General features: G+C 49.0%; 2 protein-coding genes across 3 annotated transcripts in view; both read left to right on the top strand.

Moving 5' to 3' along the window:
* The first annotated feature begins 747 nt into the window (after positions 1–747).
* LOC121460339 (EKC/KEOPS complex subunit Tp53rk-like) lies at positions 748–14,566 on the top strand. The gene is made up of 3 exons (XM_041670686.1): positions 748–826; positions 2,807–3,254; positions 14,434–14,566. Exons 1-3 carry the CDS (start codon positions 748–750, stop codon positions 14,564–14,566), a joined length of 660 nt encoding a protein of 219 aa, XP_041526620.1.
* Positions 14,567–14,742: 176 nt separating this feature from the next.
* The window catches only part of Arfgef2 (ADP ribosylation factor guanine nucleotide exchange factor 2), an 83,060-nt gene continuing 79,101 nt past the window's right edge, over positions 14,743–18,701 (top strand). For both annotated transcript variants that reach the window (XM_041670220.1, XM_041670219.1), the window contains exon 1: positions 14,743–15,022. In XM_041670220.1, the coding sequence (XP_041526154.1) occupies positions 14,902–15,022 (121 nt within the window). In that variant the 5' untranslated portion in view covers positions 14,743–14,901. The remainder of the gene's footprint in view (positions 15,023–18,701) is intronic.

Raw genomic sequence — 18,701 nt, 5'->3', positions numbered from 1 at the left:
CAGAGAAAGTTGTTACAGATGGGTTTAGCTCAGTCGAAAATGTCATACCACACAACAAACCTCACTCAAGAGATTTTTTTGGGAAAAAAGAATTCAGGAGTGTGGCTGCCTCTAGGATGAGGCTACAGCAAACTGAACAGGGTACAGATCTTTATAGGATTTCTGGGAAGGGGGTGGTTACAGAGTTTTCCAGGGTGGTTTGGGGTTGGTGGATTTTTGTCCACAGGGGCTCAGGGATTGGTGGGAATACATGGTCAGGGCTTGGTGGGGTGGGGTTTTGTACTCAGGAACATCTAGGATTAGTGGGATTTCAATCCCTGTTCCCAAGTCAGGGTCAGGGTGTTTTTCCTTGGTCCTGTTCATTCCCACCTGGTTTAAAGAGAATGTTTCCATAGACTGAAGTGGGAAGAGCATGAGTTCGATGTTAACCTGGGTTACACAGTAAGACCCTGCTCAAAAAAGAAGAAAAAAAGAAAAGGAGAGAGAAAGAAGAGAAGGGTAGGTTAGTGGAGGGAAGGGAGACCCTAAAATGTCTCCAACTTGGAGCCGGCTCCCAAAGTCTGAGCATCACCGACTTCTGGAGAAAGCCGAAAGTGAGACGCTGTTGACCGAAAGTTGCCGAGCGGTCACGGAGATAGAAGAGCTTCGGGAAGGGCCAAGTCGCCTGTCTGGAAAGCCAGAGCAAGGAAAGAAGGAAAGGTCCGGCAGAGCAGAAGAGGGGCGGGGGGGGGGGGGCGGGGGCGGGGCATGTCGTGTGGCGCGGAAGCGACGATTTCCGAAGCGAGCGAGCGCAAGCCGCGCTGCGGGGGACGAACCGGAGGCAGAGGTATAGCCGTCCTCGGAGAGGGAGGGCAGAGCCGGCTGGTCCTTAGCGGCTTGGAGCTGCTGCAGCAGGGCGCGGAGGCGCGCGTCTTCCGCGGCCGCTTCCAGGGCCGTATGGCCATGGTGAAGCATCGCTTCCCTAAGAGCTACCGGCACCCGGCGCTGGAGGCGCGGCTCGGCCGGTGGAGGACGGTGCAGGAGGCGCGGGCGCTGCTCCGCTGTCGCCGCGCGGGTGGGGCGGACGGGACGGGGGTGGACGGGGCTTCAAGGCCCGGGAGATGGGGCGGACGGGACTGAATAGGGCTCCGAGACCCGGGAGACGGGACCAGACGGCAGTGTTTAAGGACTCCCAGCGTCGCACGGGACGCCTTTCCGTTTGGTTTGTTGCTCGGCAGCTATCTCTGAACGTGTAGTTCAGCGCACGGAGCCTCGGTTTCCTCGTTTCTACTTGCTGTAGTCCTCTCTCCATTTGATAGGGTTTTTGTTTTTTGTTTAGTTGTTGTTGTTGCTGCTGTTGTTTCTCTGTCTAGCTTTGAGACCTGTAGTTTTAAGCACTGATGTCGGCTGGGAGGTGGTGGAGCACACCTTTTATCCTAACACTCTTAAGGCAGTGGCAGGAAGATCTCTGTGAGTTCGAGGCCAGCCTGGTCTACAGAGCGAGTTCCAGGACACACTCTAAAGCAACACAAAGAAACCCCGTCTCGAAAAATAAACAAACAAAAAGTACCGGGCGCCCTGACAGGCGTGCATCTGGAGCCAGGCTTGCCGGATTCAGATTTTCCCCGTGCTGCTTCCCGTGTGGCCCTTTAGTAAGTTGTCTTGCCTCAGTTTCCTCAGCTGTAATGTGAAATCATAGTCGAGGTCGCATCTCAGGATGTACATTACGTTTGTATGTTGCCATGGCATTCAATAAACGTCAGACTTCATTAAATAGTTTCTTTTTTTGTTTGTTGTGCCTTTCTTGGACCTCACTACCTCGCCTGGTCTCGAACCATAAAGATCTGCCTGCCTCTGCTTCCCAAGTGCTGGGATTTAAAGCGTGAGCCACTACTCCTGGGTGTTTTTTTTTTCTTTCTTTCTTTAAAACATCTTCTGGTTCCCCGCAAGAAAGCTTTGTCCTCCAGAGAAAGTAGGCACAAAGAGGGAAAATGTCCAAAGTTCCGCAGACAACCAAGTGTCCTGGCTTTGTAGCTGGGATCTGGGCCTTTCTCTTTTACACTCCTTTGGTTTTCTCCTTAGTGGCTGATAGGTGCCAGGGGCCTTGGGAAGCTCAGCAGTGAACAGGCCAGCATTTTCCTGTCCTAGCAGACGCAATGGAGCTGTAATGTCCATATTTTCTGTTTCACCTTCTTTTGTAAGTTTTATCAGACAGAGGTGGTGGCTACCCTGATCCCCATTGACAGGTCCCCAGTTTCTAGGAAAGTGTCCTGGACGAGGTTGGCATTCAGGAGAGTCCTGGAGTTAACTGGAGCTATTGTTACTGCATTAACAGTATCGGAGACCGAGATATGGAGAAGCTAATGGAACCTTGAGGTTTCACCACTAATAAGAAGGAAACTGGGATTTGAACCTGCCTGTCCTGGCAAAAAGATGGGTCTGTAAGATGACATACTGCTTAGCCTCCTGCTAGTCAGGTAGCCGCTCAGACTGGAGGATGCGAGGATGCTTTCCCTTCTGAATTCTAGTTTCATTTTTTTTTGGAGGGGGGGAGTAGCAATGAATTCCAGTCCTAAGGTGACTTGAGAAAGAGGAGCAAGCTTTGACACTTGCAGACGCACCCTGAGCTGGGCCATAGTCCCTCAGGGCTTGAGCAAGGCTTGGACAGGGCTTGGGGCAAGCTTCTGGGTAAGTTCTATCATTCCCACCATATTCCTCAGCCCTGCTCCAGAGTAAGTAGATTTAGACTGAAAAGCTGGCCCTACCTGTGCAGGTGACGCCTCCTTCATACAGAACGCACTCACTAGCACCTGTGTGTCCACTGCAGGTATAGCTGCCCCGGTTGTCTTCTTCGTGGACTATGCTTCTAACTGCTTATATATGGAAGAAATTGAAGACTCGGTGACTGTTCGAGATTATATCCAATCTACTATGGAGACCGAAAAAGACCCCCAGTGCCTCCTGGGCTTGGCCAGGAGAATCGGGCAGGTTCTGGCTAGAATGCATGACGAAGACCTCATTCATGGGGACCTCATCACCTCCAACATGCTCCTGAGGCGGCCCCTGGAGCAGCTGCACATCGTGCTCATCGACTTCGGGCTGAGTTCTGTTTCGGGACTGCCGGAAGATAAAGGCGTCGACCTCTGTGTCCTGGAGAAGGCCTTCCTCAGCACCCACCCCCACACAGAGACGGTGTTTGAAGTCTTTCTCAAGAGCTATGGTACTTCATCCAAAAAGTCTGGTCCAGTGCTGAAGAAGTTAGATGAAGCCGGGCGGTGGTGGCGCACGCCTTTAATCCCAGCACTCGGGAGGCAGAGGCAGGCGGATCTCTGTGAGTTCGAGACCAGCTCTACAGAGCTAGTTCCAGGACAGGCTCCAAAGCCACAGAGAAACCCTGTCTCGAAAAAGAAGAAGAAGAAGAAGAAGAAGAAGAAGAAGAAGAAGAAGAAGAAGAAGAAGTTAGATGAAGTGCGCCTGAAAGGGAGAAAGCGGTCCATGGTCAGGTAGCAGAGTTGCTATGGTAACTGTCTCCCAGTGAGAATGCTGTGGGTGCGGCTGGGCCTAGCAGTGGGGTTGTTGTTAAGTGGCCTGCGATCGTGCTGTGCCACCGTCACCTGCGGTTCACTGTTCTCAGGAGCTTAATGTGCACAAGGCCTGGTCTAGGCAGAACTGGATGTTGATATCTTCTTTGTACTCTAACAAAGCTTGCCTGAAGATCAGAGGGCAGAGCTAGCCACTAGTTAACCACAGCGGTCTGGAGGTCTGTACAGATATTGCTGGGCCGAGAGAGAGGAATATAAGGTGGGAGGAGATAGGAACTCAGCCCCTTTTCGGTTGAGGATTTTGTAGAGGTAAGAACTCTAGTGACTGACTGCTCTGCTTCTCTGATCTTTCAGCTTTCACCCTCTAATGTTTGACTCTGGGTTTTTATTATTAAGACCAATTAGAACTCATGCTATATCTAGTGCCCAACTTTAGGGCGTGAATTCACGAAAAGGCTGCCTGCCTATGGCTTTGCAGCCACTGGCACACACCAGAACTACACGCAGGGGCTCCCACTGGAGTTACTGCCTCACCGGCTAAGCTTTTCTCCCAATTTTCCCCAAGCCTCTGAGCAAGTTTGGAATTTTTTTGTTGCAGCCTCTCTGCAGCAAACTCCACAGGCCCCAAGCGCCAGAGGCACGTGGGCTTCAAATGTTGCAGGCAGACTTACCCCTTTATACTGGTTGGCTCTGGCTTTAGGCAGCTCCGGCCGCAGGCTTCCACCACTCCTCAGATGTGTTTCTCAGACAGCCGGCTCCCTCTCCCCTGTGGGTTGTGGGCTCCCCCATACCCCTTCCTTGGACTGATGCCGGCACACTAGGTAGCTGCCTTGACACCTGCTCAGGCTTCTGCTGTTATTGGGACCACTACATGCTCTCAGCTCACGGCTGCACGCTAGCAATTGCACTGTCCTCAGACAGGCTGTGCACCGCCTGTGTGCTCCAGTTTGATGTGCTGCACAGTCTTCGGCTCCACTGCCATCACCATCAGATTTGGTGAGACAACTGTCTTAAAGGGAGGAATTAGTTAAAAGAGAGGTTTTTTTCCCCACGTTAAAAAATGGGAAACACTGTTACAACGGAGAGAGTTAAGTCTGTATAATTACACAATGCATGGTTTAAATTTGGAACAATCAAATGAAGGGATAATCAACCTGGATTGACATAATGTTAATTATCATTTTGATCATTGTTATTGTTGGTGGGGATTGGGCTAAGTTCGGCTGAAGCAGGGGTGTAGAGGCTGCAGCAGCTCCTGGTGTACGTGCCCTCTCATTTGACAGAGTAGCTCATTTTCTTAAGAAACCGGCCTCCCTTCCTATTCTACACTGTGTGCAGGGGTAGCTCCTGCAGCCCTGGAGAGGCCCTGCCAAGAAAAACAGAAACCTCATCGTGACACCTCTGGCTTCTGCAGTGTCTGAAATAGTTATATTTGAACATGTCCTCAGTGCAGATGGCACACACAAATACAGCACAGCTGAGATGGATGATGGGACGAGTCCCTGACAGGGGGAAAGATGGGTGATGAGAACAGACGCACTCTGACTTTGAAGAAAATCTGCAAGTCCTATCACAGTGATGTTTCTGCTTTGAGCCTGCTCTCAACTCTGGTGGCCATGGAGGGGTATGTTTGCACACTAAAATATGGTGTTGGCGAGATGTCTCAGCCATAAAGAGCATGTGCTGTCTTTCAAGAACCTGAGTTCTCAGCTCCCACATTGGGTAGCTCCCAGCCTCCTGTGTCCCCCAACTTCAGGGGATCCAACACTCTTGGACCCCAATGGCACATTCACTCATGTGCACATGTCCATTACAGACACACATCTGGTTGTCCTGAAACTCACTCTGTAGATCAGGCTGGCCTCGAACTTAGAGATCCACCTCTCCTCTACTTCCTGTATGCTGGTATTAAAGGTGTGTACCTACTGCTGCCTGCCTTAAAATATTTCTAATATTTTAATATTATTTTAGAATTTTAAAACAAAAAATGCAACCTTGTCACAAAAAAACAAACAACAAAGAAACTGTTTCTCGGTGTGGAGAAAGCAGCTGAGCAGTGATACAGGAGCAGGCATCCAAGGGCCCAAGGAGACAGGCTGTCCAGCGTGGCAGGAGAACAAGGAGAGCCTGTGTATGCCAGGGAGGGAGCAGACAGCCTGCTGGAAAGTCAGGCGTGCACCCAGACACCAGACCTCAGGACTGGCTTCCTTGCCATGTGGGGACATTACTCAGGAAAGGGAGACCAGGGAGAAATCCATTACTGCAAGAGGAAGAAAACAAAACAAAAAGGTGCCAGGTTCTGTCTTGTGTGAATGCTGAGATACTCTCTTCAGAATCAGCCTAACTTTCCAAAATGCCAGAGACCTCCCCAGGTTCAGGACATTTCTCATTCGAACCATAACCCATATTAAAATGTATTTGTTTATCTGGATCTCATGTTTGCATACTTAATCACCTCAGGAGAAGAGAGGGACAAAATCTACGAATTACTTCCCGTATTGCTTTAACTATCTGACAAAGAGATTAAGGTAAGAAGGGTTCTATCGAGTCTCTTTGGGGTCCAGGCCCAAGATTATCTTCAGGGTTCAGATCAGACACTACAGCAAGTAAAAAGCACTTTTTTCTTAGGGTATTAGAGGGCAACTAAGAGATCCAGGCCCTAGTACAGTCCCTGAGCAGGGAAGTGGTAACTTCTAGCCTAGAAATATGCCATGACCATTTCTGGACCTCAGCCCAGGGAGTAGTTACCTCTAGTACACAGGCATAACCTCTCCCTGAACCATGACATCATGGACTCCTCCCTAAAATGGGAGGAGCCAACCAGCAGGCACCATCCCATAGGGGGCAGCCAATCCCAAGCCAGTAAACTTGGAATTCCCCAAACTTTCCCTACTACAAACCCCCCTCCCCACACTACTTGGGGTCTCTCCTGCTTTGCTCCTGCTACTGTTGTTGCTACTCAGATAGACAGGAAGGCTTGAGTTAACTCACAATAAAGACTCTTTGCTTTTGCATCAGATTTGGTGGTTTCTTGGAGTTCCAGACTTTGGGCATAACATAACAAATGAGCTCTGTCATGCTGTGTTTTCCCAAATCAGTCTCTTTATTGTTCTGCCTCTATTCTAATTCTCCTGTCCCACTTCTAGTGTCTCCTAGCTTCTTCTCCTCTAGCCTAAAAATTCTCTCTCCATGTGAGCCTTGAAGCAATGAAAAAGTTTCCAAGCTGGATGGGTGGTGCACGCCTTTAATCCCAGCACTTGGGAGGCAGAGGCAGAGACAGACAGATCTCTGTGAGTTTGAGGCCAGCCTGGTCTACAAAGCGAGTTCCAGGACAGGCTCTAAAAGCTACAGAGAAATCCTGTCTTAAAAAAACAAAAAAGAAAAGAAGAAGATTACAAGAGTTACCTCTCATTGGTCAAAAGCACCTTCCTTTTGACCTTTTGGGTAAGTGATAAGGAGCCAGGCCATTAACTATGGCAACCAAGGTTTCAGGAGTAAGAGTGATCAGAGCCCAGTGGCACAGCGTCCATGGGTCTTTTATCAGCTAGACTTGGCAAGTGAAACATTAGCATGTCTTTCTTAGGGTGCTTTGTGTAGCAACCTTGGTTGGACATCTGTGACTCTAACCTTGTGCATAACTGTAAAGATTTTTTTAAGATTTATTTTTAAAGATTTATTATGTATACAATGTTCTGCCTGCATTTACACCTGTATGCCAGAAGAGGGCACCGGATCTCATTACAGGTGGTTATGAACCATCATGTGGTTTCTGGGAATTGAACTCAGGTCCTCTGGAAGAGCAGTCAGTGCTTTTAACCTCTGAACCATCTCTCCAGCCCAAGGTTTATTTATTATGTGTACAGTGTTCTGCCTATATGTCTGTCTGCAGGCCAGAGAGGGCACCAGATCTCATAATGGATGGTTGTGAGCCACTATGTAGTTGCTGGGAATTGAACTCAAGACTTCTGGAAGAGCAGTCAGTGCTCTTAACCTCTGAGCCATTTCTCCAGCCCCCCCACCCCATAACTGCAAAGTTTTAAACTTATGATCAATTTACAAAAAGCCTTTAGTCTAGTTTGAACTTTTTCTGAGGTAAAAATGAGCTGATTGTGTGCAGTGAGTCTGAGCAAAAGGAATAAAACAGGTTTTTAAGTACCTACAGTCCTCATGGGACAAATAGATCTAGTTATGAGGCATGTCCCAGTATAGACACTCTATATCAAAATCATGCAGTTTAATGAAAAGTCATCTTCCTGACCACCTGTGCCCATAAGATGAGATATCATCATGAGATTACATATATACATCACATGAGATTACACACTACAGTGCAGGTATTGGGGAGACACCAAGCTATTTTAGCAAAAATGAGCATCAGTTTCTAGAGTCAATGGTCCTGCAGGCCTTTCCTGGACAGGATTCACCTCCATCAGAGAGTTACTCCTCTGGGGGGTTGACATCTGAATTATCAGTTACCATATGCTATATATTTCCATGGCCTCTGACAGGGTTCACTTTGACTCAGAGGTTGAGAGGATGCAGTTCATGGTGGGAAGGCACTACTGTAGTGACCTCAAGCGAAGGTGGCAGGCTTTTGTAAGTGGAAGCCAAGAGATGGGGTCAGGTGTTCTGCTTGCTTTCTCCTTTGGCAGCTACATGGCATCTCCTCGACTCTGCCTACCCTCTCTCTCTACATCTCTGTTTGGATTTTCCACCTGAGTTTACTCTGTTAAGTCATTGGCTGAAAGTATCTTCTTTATTAACCAATGACAATAAAACATATTCACAACATACAGAGGGGAATCCCACATCACTCATAGGTGATTCCAACTCCAGTCAAGTTGGCAATGAACACTGACTGGCAGGGACGAAGAACAAGGGAGAGATGGACAAACAGCAACGTGATCACAGATAGCATGTAGTAGGAAAAGGCAGACTGGAGAGGAGCCAATGATTACTGACCTGGACTGGGAGAGAGGGACGAAAATGCTGGGAAGGAAGCAGCCTATCCAGGGACTGCGTCAAGGGGAGCAGCCACAGTCTCCCCTAGTCCACCAAGAGCTAAGAGGTCATTGCCGCCACACAATAAAGTCCCACCCAGCACCAGAGGAAGGAGAGTGTTCAATTAAGACTGCTGCTGGTGGGCCAGTGAGATGACTTCAGCAGATAAAGATGCCTGCTGCCAAGCTTGATGGCCCAAATCGCCAGGGCAGCCAGGGCTGTTCCACAGAGAAACTCTTGTCTTGAAAAACCAAACCAGACCAGACCAAACCAAAACAAAACAAAACAAAAAAACCTCCTCACTTCTGGTTCCATCCACCCTCCCAAGAGAAGTGTCCACAGTGCCACAAATCTCCAATCCACAGGAACTAGAAGGTGATAAATGCCTCATTTTTTGTTCTTTTTTATTCACAGTTTTTTTTTAAGGCAGTGTCTTGCTATGTAGCCCAGGCTGGCCTCAAACTTGCAGCGGTTCTCCTGCCTCAGCTCTCCAGAGTGCCAGAATCACAGGTGTGAACTACCATGTCTGGTTTCGTTTATTTTATTCTTTTTATTTGTTTACTTTGGGACAGAATCTCTCTCTGTGGCCCTGTCTGTCCTGAAATTCACTATGCCGATCAGGCTGACCTCAAATGCTCGGAGATCTGCCTGCCTCTGCCTCCCGGGTGCTAGGATTAAAGGCATACATCACCATACCCAGTTATTATTACTATTAATTTTTAATCTGACCAAGTTGCCCAAGCTAGCCTTGAATTCACTCTCCTGCTTGGCCTCTGAGTAGGTGGCATCACAGATGTGCACCTGGCTCTGATGCATAATTTTAAACCATTAGTTATTCAGATCTCTTGTTGTATAGCAATAATTAGTATACCGCAGTTAGATACTGTCTTTTCAAATTAAGCTCATCACAAGTAAGAAAGTGGTCAGGATAATGTGGAAGCAGGTGATGAAGGAGGGGCTTCAGATGGGGAAGGCCTCCTGTTTGTGACACTGAGCTGATAACAGAGATGAGGGGAAGGGGCCAAAGGCATGTTTACAGTCTCAGTAGGTAGTATACATCTCATTTCATACCCAAAGGCCTCCAGGAACAAATTTGAAAAGAAACTCATAGATAATAGCATCTTCCTACACTCATAGTTTTAATAAATGATAACGACCTTAAAAGATAAGCCAAAAGAAAGCAGTGTATAATTTACTAATTTTATTTCAATAGATCAACAGGCACAATTACACTAGAATACAGGATGGAGCTGCCACCCACAGGCAGCATCTGCCAACCCCTCCCACTGCAGCTGCAGCTACGGACCCACCAGTACCGCACCAGTCACTAGCAGGAACGACGGTGCTCAGGTTGTCAGGTGATGGTTAGTTACTTCAGTCTCTGACAAGAGTTACTTCGGAGGAAGGGTTTGTTCAGCCTCCAATGTGAAAAGGGTTACAGCCCATCATGTCACACTGGTAGTCCACAAGCAGAGAGCAGACAGGAAGAGAGGCCGGTCTATAAAACCTTGAGCCCCAGCCGGTGGTGGTCACACACGTCTTTAATCCCAGCACTCAGGAGGCAGAGGCAGGCGGATCTCTGTGAGTTTGAGGCCAGCCTGGTCTACGGAGCGAGTTCCAGGACAGACAGGGCTGTTACACCCCCACTTTCTTCAGCAAGGCTCCACCTTAAAGATGGCTCAGCCTTCTGAAAGGAATGGCCCCCACTTGAAATGCATGATCATTGTGCTTTCAAACACATCAGGTGGCAAGCACTGTGCAGTGAGATTCCAGACAAAATGTCATGGCCCCTTGACTTACAATGAGAGTTGTATTTCTGGAGAGCTTTACAGTATTCAAATTACGGTTGGGAGTAATGGGACGCACCTGGAATCCCAGCACCTGGGGAGCAGAGGCAGGAGAATCAAGAGTTCAAATCATTCTCAGCTACATATTGCGTTCAAGGCTAATCTGAGTTACATGTGACCCTGTCTCTAGAAGGGGAGATGGACCCAAGCTATGCAAAACATACTGTGTGCTTTTATGCAAAGTAGACTCCATTCCTAGGTCCTGTCCCTCAGCTCCAGCACTGTCCAGCCACAAGGCACATGCAATCCTTGTTTTATGGGCTGACCCAGATCTGGATGGTATAATTCCGGCAAAATGCTGGCTGTGGCCCAGGCCTGCAGCCCCAGCTACTCAGGAAGCTGAGACAGGACATCACAACTTCAGGCCCACTTTGAGTTCAAGACCTATGTAATCTGGTGAGAACCTGTCTCAAAGTAAAATATAAAACAAAGGCTGAGGGTGTAGCTCTCTGATATATCACTTGCCAAGCACATACATGGGTTCAACCCCCATTATCCCACCCCCAAATTTCAAAACACCTCTGGGGACCTTGGCCTTTATAGAGAAGCACTGATTGAGAGGCACAGGAGTTCAGAAGCCTCCTCCCCCCTCGGTTTTTGGTACAAGGCTTCTCTTTGTAGCCCTGGCTGTCCTGGAGCTCATTCTGTAGACCAGGCTCGCCTCAGACTCAGAGGGCTGCATGCCTGCCTCCACCTTCCTAGGATTAAAGGGATGCATCACCATCACCTGGCTAAAGGCCAAAGTCTTAAAGGGACACAAAGGAGCCTAGAGCAGCCTGCCATCCCCAAGAAGGAGGAAAAGATGGGAGATGAGGTCTGAGAGCTTAGGGGGGCCATGCCAGCTTGTCACCATAGAATGGTATTGAGAGTCAGCTCCACAGCTAACAGGGAGCCAGCTCTGGGTTTTAGGTAGAGGGGTGGCATGATCTTCATAGTGGGTGGCAGATCATATAGTGTATAAAGGGAGAAAGGAGACCAAGGCATGAGATAGGCAGGGTTCCTTTACTGTCACTCAAGCCTAGGGAAACCAGAGGTTCCCAGACACCAGCCTGACAAAGGGAAGTGAAGATCTCTATTGATTGTCTTATGGGAACAGGGTTAAAGTTTGGCAGTCGTCCGTTCATTATTCATGCAATTTTTGGGCTGGGGATGTGCCTCGGCTGGTAAGAGTACTTGCCTAGCAGGCCTGAAACTCTGGACTTGAGCTCCAAAACTATGTAGACAAGGCACGGGTCTGGAATCCCAGCAGTGGGGAGGAAGAGGCAAGAGGATCAGAAGTTCAGGGCCAACCTGAGCTTTGTGAGACCACGTCTCAGGGATAGAGAAGGAGAGATGTTCTTGTCCACACATATCTTGGCTTTGTGTTTGGTGGGCACAGAGTGCTCAGGAAGTGTTGTGTTGCTCTCGTAGCTGTCCTCTTCCAGCTGTGGTTGAGTCTGGGCCTTTTAGATAACAAGGCTGAAAGACTAGGGGTGTTTGGTTTGTCAAGGGTGAAACACAAGAATCACATATTGGCTCCAGTGGACATTAGGTCAAGTCCGCCTTGGATTGTTGTCTTGGATAAAACATTTCCCAGTTTATTAACTGAATAGAATCTGGCTCGGTGGTTGAGTTAGTTAACAGGGCCAGATATGGTCTGAAGATGGAGCTACCCAGAGTTTTGTTCCATCTCAGATGCCCATCAGGTCCTGCAGCTCTAGTAAGGAGTCACCACCACTGTAGTAAAAGTGGCCTTTGGGTGTCTGCAAACGTAACCAGGCAACTGTTACCATAAGGCACACAGCAGTGTCATCCACAAGGAAGGTACGGAGGGGCTCATAATGCATCACTCCAAAATTAATGACATTTAGGTCAACCAACAGGTGACTTTTGCCTTCAGAGCTTGTCTGCGTGCTCTCTGGGCTGATCTGGGAGCTTCGAAGGGCATTGTATGGAACAAGGCTCCCCCTTGGCAACAGTCCCCCTGTCTTCACTTGTTTGCCTGTGACCCTCCCTGGTGTAGGGCCTGCCACTCTCCCTGGTGTCTTGTCAAGGCTGTTGAAAGTATCCTCTCAACAACCAGCAGTTAAGGGCATTGAGCTTGTTTGCCTTTGGTTCCCTCGCACTGAGCCCTAAATGTCTCAGTCTGACCTCCCTGCAGGATATGCAGCTCAAAGTGTAACTTTTCCACCTGGTGCTGTAGTTTGAGAATTTCACACATTCATGCATTTGTTCATTCATTCATTCAAGGCATAAGGATCAAGAGATTCCAGTGGTTGACTGCTGTGTAACAAGCATCCCTCCAAGCTATAGTGACCTAAGTGTTTGCTGTTTCCCTCCAGCACATGGGTTTTCTGAGCATCTCTGCTGGTCTCACTAGAGTGTCTCATGCTGTTGTATTCTCCTGCAGAATACAGGTTGGCTGAGGGCTGGCTAAAGCTGGGAAAACTGGGTTCTCTCTATGTGCTCTTTGTTCTGGGACTCTTCTGGGAACCATACAACACCCTGCCAAGGAAGGTACGGGCCAGGCCTCCCTGTGCCCAGCCTCACACCCTGCCACTCTGTGGGTCAGGACAGTCATGAGGGGAGCCCAGGCTCAGGGGCGTGGAGAAACAGACTGCTTCCTATTGACAGGAGCTTCGAAGTCACATTGGAATCAATGGACTCTGCAGTCTTGAAACTTTCCGCCTGGCTCTGGACCACGTCCAGGGACTGAGCCCAACAAAATGGCAAACACTGAAGGTCTGCAAATGCCGTTAGAAACACCAGCTAGGGAGACACAGGTAATAGGGGATGTTTGAGCTGAGCATTTGATCATGTTGGCATGGGTCATTCCCAAAATTACCATGAGGAATAACCATTTGCTTGTGAGCCAAAGAATCAAGGCTGACCTATGGGGAGGCAGGCTGGGGGTATCAGTACTGCTGAGCCATGGAGTGGAAACTGCCCTGGGGTCAGTGCCTCTATCTTCCACTCGGGTACAGACGATGCCACACGGCCCTCTGAGTCAGTTTCTTCTCCTGTCAAGTGCTCCAAAGGCTCCTGTCTTGTCTTCCATCCTGTGAGAACGTGAGGCTGATGAAAACTGATCAGGAAAAAAGGGAGAGAGTCCTTCTTGGCAGCATCACCAAAGACTGCCACTTAGAAAGCAGACATTCAGGTGTGCTGGCAAACTCCTACAATCCCAGTTGAGTGGGTGTGTGTGATGACATTGAGTTCAAGGTCAAGGTCAGCCTGGGATGCTGTGGGGCTCCTATCAAAAACAAACAAACAAACAAACAAAAACCCAAAGCAGCAAGTAAACAAACTCCTAACCAAGAAGGCGCTGTGTGTCCTTCGTCCCAGCACTAGCAGAGACAGAAGGATTAATGTAAATTCAAGGCCAGCCTGGTCCAGAGTTTCGTGCTAGCCTAAACTACAAAGTAAGACCCTGTGTAAAAACAAAAACAAAACAGACAAACAAAAACAAACAAATGAACAAACAAAAAATCAAGCCGAAGCCTCCAAATTACCCAACTAGGAGCTGTCTCCCCTGGGGCAACAGGACTGGTTTGGCTTCTTGAGAGGGACGCAAATCCTTCACCTCACCGCTCCTCTTCTCACTCCCTTTCTTTTCCTCCTCTCTGCCAGAAAGTTCTTTCCAGATTTCCTCGCTTGCTCCCCTTTATCCACTCCAGTGCCCTCTTTCTCCACTTTCTCTCTCTGCCTACTTTTCTGTTCCCGTCCGCTCTGCCCTGTTCCCTCTCTTTCTGCGTCCTCTCATACCCACCCTCACCTCCTGGCTTCGTCCTCAGCCCCGGTTTTCACTACTAGAGCTTCCTCTTTCTGCTCACGCTTTCTCTGCCCTTCCTGCAACACCCCTCCTTGTCATCTTCCTATCCTCCATCGCCTGGCTACTCCTTTCTCTTCACTGTCCCTACTCTCTGTCATCTCATTCCTTTCTCTCCCCTTTGACCTCTTCTTGCTTATTATCACTCTCAATTCTTTTTTACAACTTTTTACTCTTTCCCTCTTTCCTCTTTCTCTTTTCTCAGTTTATCTGTCTCATGCTCTCTGTCACCTCTCTTCCCTCCTCTCCCCTTCAGGGCTGCCCACTTCTCCAGCCTTTCACCAGTGATTATCACGCCCCCTACCAGACCCATCCCACTTGGACCAGCCCTGCATCCCCTGGCGGGTCGCCAACCCATCCCCACCGGTGTAGGCCCCGCCCAACCATAAGACCACGCCCACCGTGGCCCCACCCACTACATTCCACCCACCCACCCACCACGCCCCCACAGAGCCCTGCCCTTATCCTGACCCCGCCCCCGGGCTGGCCCCCGCCCTTGGGGTCATAGGGTCGACCGACGCACAGACGTAGCGACACCGCCCGTCACGTGGTCACGTGACGCGCCTCAACATGGCGGCGCCGTGGGGCCGGGCCGTCTCTTCCTGACAGGGCGGCGCGCACGGACGCGGCCAGTGCCGGCCGGGACGCCTGGTCCCTCAGCCTCGCTCTCCTGCTCGCTCGTGCCGCCGGCTTGCGGGGCTGCCGGCCCCCGCCGGCCGGGGCCATGCAGGAAAGCCAGACCAAGAGCATGTTCGTGTCCCGGGCCCTGGAGAAGATCCTAGCCGACAAGGAGGTGAAGCGGCCCCAGCACTCCCAGCTGCGTAGGGCCTGCCAGGTGGCGCTCGGTGAGTGAGCCGCCCCGGCCTGGCCCGCACCGGTCTCCCCGCGCCGGCCGTTACCCTGCTGGCCTCCGCTTTCCCCAACCCGAATCCCACCCTCCCGGCTTCTTCCGCCTCCTGTCCTGGGGGAGCTGGTGTCGGGGCGGCAGAGACTGGCCCAAGGTCACCTAGCAACTTGGTGACAGCCAGAGCTGGTTCTCCAGCCTCCTTGCCTAGGGCCTTGCCACGACTTCTTGTCCCGTTTCCTGGTTCCTCCCTTCAACCATCTCCAAGTCCTCAAAAGCAGTCGCCTTTGCTTTTAAGTTTTTCCTTTACCTGGGCTGTTCTGGTTGGGGTTCTCCCACGTGAGCGAGCAGAGCAGGTGAGAGAGCTGCCCAGTTGGTGCTGAGGAGCCCCAGAGGCTTAATTTGAAAATGTCCCACTGGAGAACACCCGGACTCTGAGCTCTTCACCTCGAAGGCGTGCAGGGTGATCTATATTCTAGGCACTGGACAGTGTGCAAGACATCGCCTCATTTTAGGGCGGGTTCCTAAAATAAAGGTTCTGCCCAGCAAAGATACTTGTCTGATTTGTTCAGTGCGGTGCCCTGTGCACCTCTGACAGTGTTTGGCATATAATAGTTTCTCAGTAAATATTTGCTTGTTGAATGGACCCATGGATTACGGAAAGAGATGTCTCTAGCGTCTAACTAGGTAAAAGCTTGGTAGTTAACACCAGCATCAGTCTCCCGTCTTAGTTACTTATCAAGTGCTAGTGTACCAGACACTGAGGACATGGCCATGATGGGGAAATGGAGTCCTTGCTGACTCCTGTGGCGCTTACGTTCTGGGAGCGCAGACAAAACAATACTAACAGTTACTGCCTTGAGATAAAAGAGCCGAAAGTGATCCAGAGGACCCGAGATCTGCTTTAGATTTGATGTGACGTTTGAGCCCACTTCTAAAAAGCAAGCCATTGTCTACCATGTGGAGTTTCGAGAGGAAAAGTTGTGGGTGGAAAGCACCAGAACATTTGACCAGATCTGTCTTCCTACTAATTCACCACCCTAAGGCCTGTGCAATTCCATGTTAGGATCTTTGCTGCTGCTGCTGCTGCTGCTGCTGCTGCTGCTGCTGTTGTTTTCAGAGACAGGGTTTCCCCGTGTAACAGCTTTGGCTGTCCTGGAACTCACTCTGGAGACCAGGCTGGCCCCAATCTCACAAGTGCTGGGATTAAAGGTGTGTGCCTGGCTATCTGTGGGGATCTTTTTAAAGGGACTGTTTTCCTAACACATTGAGCAAATAGAAAGGCTGCTTTTCTGTTACAGTCAAATTTCTCTGGTGCAAGGAGAGCGTTCACTTGAGACCTCGGAATGGATTTGGGATCTTTGCACTTCCCTGTGGAAGGTCTAGGCCTTGTGGGAAACATTTGTGAGTCCTGTTGTTGTTGGGAGGAGGTGCTTGCTGCCTGTGTAATCCAGAAGCAGCTAATCTTGTGGAATTCGGGCTCTATCGAAGGCAGTTACTGAAGCTTTTCTGTTTCAAAAAGCAGGGCTGAGAGTTGGAAATGTAGAAGCATTGGAAAAGCAGCCTGTAAGTTATAATGGCAGGAGCCTCAGGGTGAAACCTGCCTGGACTCCATTCTACCCATAGTTTTAATTTCCTGTTTAGAAATTTTAACATCAAATATCACACTGCTAGGACCTACTTATAAAATCATCCCGTGGGCCATAGCATTGGTGCATTATTAGATATTCTTGGATCATGTTTTTATTTAGAAGTTCAGATTTTTGCAAGTCAGGATGTAGAAATGCACATTTGAATTACTCTACATGTGTGTCCACATGTGAGCGTGCATACATGCATGCACACTACATACACATATGTATGTAAGAAATGGCTCAATGGGTTATGTGAAAATGGAGGGAAGGCTCCTTGTTACCAGTGATTAGGGAATTCACACAGGACTGCTTTAAGGGAACCATCCTTTAAGAGAGTAGCCATGTGTATAGTTAGTGAAAAGACTTGCTTTTATTTCTTTCTTTCTTTTTTTTTTTTTTTTTTTTTTGGTTTTTTCGAGACAGGGTTTCTCTGTGGTTTTGGAGCCTGTCCTGGAACTAGCTCTTGTAGACCAGGCTGGTCTCGAACTCACAGAGATTCGCCTGCCTCTGCCTCCCGAGTGCTGGGATTAAAGGTGTGCGCCACCACCGCCCGGCTAAGCAGTAAAAACATCACAGCATATGTGGTGTTCCTTCACTCTGTATCTCAAGACCTTGTCTTGGGTTTAAGTAATTCCATTTAAGAAGAGAAATGTGTGGGGCTGGAAGAGAGCTCAGTATATAAAGTGCTTGCAGCATGAGTGTGAAGACCAGAGTTCAGCTCCCCAGAACCCACGTGTATATAAGACAAGCAGGTGTGGTGACTGCCTATAGCACAAGCACTTGGGAGGTAGAGATAGGGAGTTCTTGGGGCAAGCTGGTTAGCTAACGAGCTGAATTGGTAAGCTCAGGTTCAGTGGGAGACACTGCCTGGGGAACTGGAGAGCAATCAAGAAAGAAATCCAGCATCAACTTTGGGCCTCCGTGCCCAAGGGTGAGAGTATACACTCCCACACATGACCGTGCATACTCTGAATGTGTATCACATGTATGTACAAAAAAGAGGAAGAAATAAGGAAAAATGACTGAAGTGGAAGTGGGTAAAAAGTATAATGCGTTTTGTTTATTTTTGTTTTTCAAGACAGGGTTTCTCTGTAGTTTTGGAGCTTGTCCTGGAACTCACTCTGCAGACCAGGCTGGCCTCGAACTCACAGAGATTCGCCTACCTCTGCCTCTGCCTCCTGAGTGCTGGGATTAAAGGTCACTTCCCAGCTTTATTTATTTTTAAAGCAGGATTTTTTTTCTCTTGCTTTACTTTTTAAAAAAAAATATTTATTTATTTATTTATTATGTATACAATAGTCTGTCTGTGTGTATGTCTGCAGTCCAGAAGAGGGCACCAGACCTCATTACAGATGGTTGTGAGCCACCATGTGGTTGCCGGGAATTGAACTCAGGACCTTTGGAAGAGCAGGCAATGCTCTTAACCACTGAGCCATCTCTCCAGCCCCCTCTTGCTTTACTTTTATTTATTTATCTATTTATTTATTTATTAAAGATTTCTGCCTCCTCCCCGCACCGCCTCCCATTTCCCTCCCCTTCCCCTATCTAGTCCCCCTCCCTCATCAGCCCAAAGAGCAATCAGGGTTCCCTGCCCTGTGGGAAGTCCAAGGACCACCCACCTCCATCCAGGTCTAGTAAGGTGAGCATCCAAACTGCCTAGGCTCCCTTGCTTTACTTTTTTAAAAGTGATTTATTTTATGTGCATTGGTCTTTTTCTGGCATGTATGTCTGTGTGAGGGTGTCGGATCCCTTAAAACTGGAGTTATAGAACAAGACAGTTGTGAGCCACCATGTGGCTGCTGGGAATTGAACCCCCAGTCCTCAAGAACAGCCAGTGTTCTTAACCACTGAATCTCTCCAACCCCAAAAAGTATAATATTTTTTAAAGATAATGTGTAGATTATCATTAATTTTGGTAAGAACTGTAAGTGACCAATGAAAGCTGAAGTGCTTAGATGGTAAAGAGTCCTTACCAGAAACTGTTTCTGTGACAGGTTCCTGCCTGTTACAGTGGGATGAGGAGGATGGGAGGCAGTGTTAGGGTTT

The sequence above is a fragment of the Microtus oregoni genome, unplaced genomic scaffold (genome assembly GCF_018167655.1).
Source record: "Microtus oregoni isolate MIOR12 unplaced genomic scaffold, Mior012 000020F_ref0000438, whole genome shotgun sequence".
Taxonomy (NCBI): domain Eukaryota; kingdom Metazoa; phylum Chordata; class Mammalia; order Rodentia; family Cricetidae; genus Microtus; species Microtus oregoni.
This window is presented reverse-complemented; position numbering and strand designations above follow the sequence as displayed.

Bases quoted from the DNA above. Each gene is read 5' to 3' on its own strand.
- LOC121460339 (XM_041670686.1), top strand. From the start codon at position 748: ATGTCGTGTGGCGCGGAAGCGACGATTTCCGAAGCGAGCGAGCGCAAG. The intron at 827-2,806 runs GTATAGCCGTCC...TGTCCACTGCAG, and splicing joins GGGACGAACCGGAGGCAGAG to GTATAGCTGCCCCGGTTGTC. The intron at 3,255-14,433 runs GTGGTGGCGCAC...TCTCCCCTTCAG, and splicing joins AAGTTAGATGAAGCCGGGCG to GGCTGCCCACTTCTCCAGCC.